The following is a 5000-nucleotide window of genomic DNA, read 5'->3' on the forward strand; positions in this document are numbered from 1 at the left end:
GCCACACCACACCCCGCCACGCCACGCCCCGCCACGCCACACCACACGAAGCCACGCCACACCACACGACGTGTATAATCTATGATACAGACCCATATATATATAATAATAATATCATTATATGTATTATTATGGTTACTCTTACCATTATTAATTCTATTTTTCAATAAGATAATAATAACTATTATTATTAAAATTATTATAATTATAAAATTATTATTGTTTTTTTACTTTTTATTATTATTTTCATTGTTACTAATATTGTAATGATTTTTTCAAATTTGTATCATTCTAAGCATGGCCGAATGTTTGAATTCTATACATTAGTCGTAATATTATAGGTGCTGGTTTATATATATATATATATATATATATATATATGTTCGAGTATTATGTTCGAGTATATATATATATATATATATATATATATATATATATATATATATATATATATATATATATATTAATGTTTGAATAATTTATGTTAATTTTATACTATTTGATTCAGAAATAAAACATCATTGATTCACGCATTCAATTCTGAGTTATTTCATTTTTAAACAAAAAAAAAATAAATTAAATTTACATTTTTATGAGAGAGATAGAGAGAGAGAGAGGAGGGAGAGAAAGAAGGTGTGTTAAAAAGAAAAGTCATTGCGTTTGAGAAAGAATAAAGAGAAAAGAATGAGAATGAGAGAGAGTGTGTGTGGAAGAGAAAAAAGAGACACTTAAACAAATTTAACAACTCTGTGCAGTTTCAATGATATCATTTTGTATCACAAGGCGAATGAAATCTTTCTGTAGTTCGTTGTTGACCTCTTTTCCCTGCAATCTTTCCAGTAGTTGTTAGATTTTCCATTCTTTCCTTCGGCATGATGTGACTAAAAACCTTTAACTGCCCAACAGTCGGATTATCTGCAGTAATTTCCTCTTTTCATAACCGGACTGTCTCAATACATCCTCACTCGAAGTCAATACAACCAAATAAAAAAAAACCTGATAGTGACAAGTTGAATATAATTTTTACCGTTGCAACGAGGAGCGTTTTAATAGAACGTTATACCAGACAGGAAAACTTGAAAACTGAAAACAAGAAATGAAAAAAATGAATCTCAGCGTTTTAAGTTTAAGCGAAACTCGGTGAAAGAAATCAGGTGTTATTATTACCTTTAAAAAGGGCAAATCTATCTACTCTGAAGGCGATTCACACGAACAAGCAATAGGTAAACTATTGAATAAAGAAATGTCTAAAAATTTAGGTTTCTGGCCTGTGTCAGATAGAGTCTTGTTGGTCAAGGTCAAGATACACACAAAATCTTTCAACCTAGCTGTTATTCAAGTTTATACGCCAACATCAAAGAAGAGTGAAAAATACCTTGAAGATCTTTACAATAATCTTGATGATGCTTTGCAAACAATTGGATGTCTTAACATTTCCAGTTTAAAATAAACCGAACGCAAAACCGGGAAATGAGAAAGATTTTTATTTGAAAAGATTTTATTGAAGACCAGAAAGAAACAAAAAATCAGTTTAGTGATATATATATATATATATATATATATATATATGTATATATATATATATATATATAAATTATCGTCAAAAATAAAATGAAATATCAATGTTGTTGAATTGCTTAAATAAAATTTCAACCAAACAATCAACCAATAATTCAATCATTCATTCATTAATTCCTTCCTTCCTTCATTCATTCATTCATTCATTCATTCATTCATTCAATCAATCGAACCGATCAGCCAATCACAATCTCCAAAAACTGTCATTTCTATGTTTAGCTCTCTCCAGAACTGACTCGGCCAAGGAGAGTGAGCTATTCAAAGAAGACAACGGCGATGATGATAATAGTTGTCCTTGGTTATTATAACCATAATTATAATTATTATAATTATTGAGTTTTTTATTATTATATTTATCATTTAGCATCTTCAAATAGTCATCGTTATCATCATCATCATCATCATCATTATTATTATTATCATTATTATTATTAAAATTATCATTATCATATATTTTATAGCCAGTATCATAATCAAAACGTAGATAATGTTGGTGATGCTTATTATCACTATTATTGTTATTATTATTATTATTATTTTTATTATTATTATTATTATTAGTAGTAGTAGTAGTAGTATCATCATCGAGTTTAACTGTTCTAGCTACATCATCATCATCATTGAAATTATTTTCGCGCCAATATTTATAATCTTTGTTCTTATTTGCCGGAAGTTTAGCTGCTGCTGCTGCTGCTACTGTTGCGACTTGTGGCTTTAACGATGATGATGGCTTTGACGATATCAATTTGTCTATCTTTTCCGATAATGACAATGTTGATGTTGTCGGCTGATGATGATGATGATGTGGTTGTTGTTCATGATGATGATGATGTTGATGATGATGTTGTTGTTTAAGAGGCCGTGATGATGACGACATATCAGCAGTTTTCAACCGTGGTGACGATGATGATGACGACAATGATTTCGGCGCTAATGATAATGATTGTTGTCGCTTCGGCAATGATGATGATGATGACAGTTTCGGCGCTTCTGGTGGTGCTGATGATGATGGTTCTCCTGGCGGAGTGACATCCCAGTAGTGATTATTTTTAGATTTCAGCTGAGTGAAGTGATCCCTGGAAAAAGTAGATCCAAGCGAGCGCGCTTTGTATTCATGCGCCATTTTGCGGAGTTTTATGACGTTGTTGTTGACGTCATTGTTGTCGTTATTGTCATCACTGTTGTTGTTGTTGATGATGTTGTTGCTGTTGTTGATGTTGTTGTTGATGTTGTCATCAACATTTTTTACGACTATACTATTGATGTTTCGGTTAATGTTTTTGCTCCTATTATTATTCCTATTATTATTATTATTATTATTATTAGTAGTAGTAGTAGTAGTACTTTTATTGTTATTATTATTTTTATTTTTATTATTATTGTTCTCTTCAACGCAATCGTAGACGTTGTACAGTAAGGTCGGGTGGCTCCTGTATAAATTCTGGCGAAGAAATGAATAAAAAACAATAATAAATATAAATAATAAATAATAATAATAAACAATAACAATAATAATAATGATAATGATAAAAATAATAATCACCACCATCACTATTATCAACACCATTATTTTTATTATTATTATTATAATTATTATTAACATTTTATAGATTTTAATCCACATAATATAGATTGCAATCTTGTTAAAACATCACGAGGTGCTACGCTAAAAGAGTATCGAGGCCAGGTTCTTGAATTGGGTGATAGACTTGTATTTAGTTATTTATTTCAAATGATATCTGAGGTCTCTAGACAGCGAACAGGTCAGAAATCTGAGAGGTTAGATTTGTTGTTGGTTCGTGGCAAGTAGCTACCTAATGTATAGAACTGATTACAGAGCTCTCCTATATAAAAAAACGACTACACACCTCTCTTTTGTTAATGTATATCTATATTTAGAACTACATAAATAAAAGCTCTTTCAATAAATTTAATTTAAGCACGGGTAGGTGTGAATATGTGGAAGAATATGTTAACAACATTGAATTTAAAACCGTATCAAGCGAATCTGGTAACATTAATACAGTTAACCTCAACAATTTTTAGGTGTGTTCCACTTCTGTAATGTTAGAACCCGCTACTAACAAGCTTATATTGTTGAACAGCACATCCCTAATTTAAGCATGTGACGACTTGCTATATATAGCTTATTAGTGTGTTAAAGGTCTCTTGGGACCATTCTGCCTGCTATCCTCTACTGAAGAGACCAGACGACGAACGAACAAGGGAGCATCCCTTTGAGTTGGCCACTTTGAATTTTAAAACGAATCATGGAAAATTTAAGCTTTCGAACTAAGTTGTGGTAACATGGAATGGTTTAAGTGCTGATGTTCTGATGGCTGGTGGTGTTAATATGTTCAAGGCATTTGTTGTGAGCATAGGAGCAACAGTTCGTGCCTTATTATCTTCTGTATATGTCATGTTATGCTATTATAATCATCATCATTATTATTATCATCATCGTCACCATCACTCACGTTCATCTTGTCGAATCCATTTCTGCTCCGAATGTAATTTCCCTTCCAGCGAAATTCCGACTGGTACTCGGATAATCTTCTCTTATTTAGGATCTTTATTTGGGGGTGGAAGGGAATTTATCTTTGGTGTATTGTAACGTCATTCTTATTGCTATTTATTTGTATGAATGACTGATTGGCGTGATGATAGATGAATGAGTAAAACGAACAATCAAATTAATGAATGAACGAGCAATCAAATGATTGAACAAGAGATAAAAGAATAACTGATAGACTCGTCCAGACAAAAATAAAATTCAATACAATTGTCCCCCTCAAAACGCATGTTAGCAAAATTTTTTAAAAACAATACGTACATTTACTTTACTATTTTCTTTATCCTCATCATCATCACCAGCCCTATTATTATTATTATTATTATTACTATTATTATTATTACTATTATTATTATTACTATTAGTAGTAGTAGTAGTAGTAGTAGTAAAATTACTCTTGGGCTTAAAACTAATCAGGGGTTTATTTATAGAATTCCTGGTATTTCCAATATTCTTCCCCATATCCTGTTTTTTATTATTATTATTTTTCTTGTCACTACTGGTTGTTTTAGTATTATTATTGTTAGTATTATTAGCAATATTGCTATTTTTAGCCTTAGAAGTAGTAGTAGTAGTTGCGGCAGTAGTAGTAGTAGTAGCAGCAGCTTTAATATGATTGATTGGATTATTATTACTATTATAACTTTTATGATTATTATTATTATTATTACTACTGTTGTTATTATTATTATTTTTGTTATTGCTGAAATTATTGTTCTTTGTTCTGTAAAATTTTTCTCTCTCTCGTTTTAAGAGATCTTTGTGTTGTTGTAGTTGTTGTTGGTGCTTTCGAGAGATTCGCTGGCCGATGTCGCTAACTGTTAGTATGGGTTTTGTTGCTGTTGCTGTT

General features: G+C 30.8%; 1 protein-coding gene across 1 annotated transcript in view; it reads right to left on the reverse strand.

Annotated features, from left to right (window-relative positions):
- Nucleotides 1–2252: 2252 nt before the first annotated feature.
- The window catches only part of HELRODRAFT_193457 (hypothetical protein), a gene marked incomplete at both ends in the record, with an annotated part of 11543 nt that continues 8795 nt past the window's right edge, over nt 2253–5000 (reverse strand). Inside the window, 4 exons of the mRNA XM_009027752.1 lie at nt 2253–2365; nt 2923–3019; nt 4056–4148; nt 4412–5000. The exon at nt 4412–5000 is cut by the window's right edge and continues 773 nt beyond it. Of these exons, the coding sequence (XP_009026000.1) occupies nt 2253–2365; nt 2923–3019; nt 4056–4148; nt 4412–5000 (892 nt within the window). The remainder of the gene's footprint in view (nt 2366–2922; nt 3020–4055; nt 4149–4411) is intronic.

The sequence above is a fragment of the Helobdella robusta genome, assembly GCF_000326865.2.
Source record: "Helobdella robusta unplaced genomic scaffold HELROscaffold_50, whole genome shotgun sequence".
Taxonomy (NCBI): Eukaryota; Metazoa; Annelida; class Clitellata; order Rhynchobdellida; family Glossiphoniidae; genus Helobdella; species Helobdella robusta.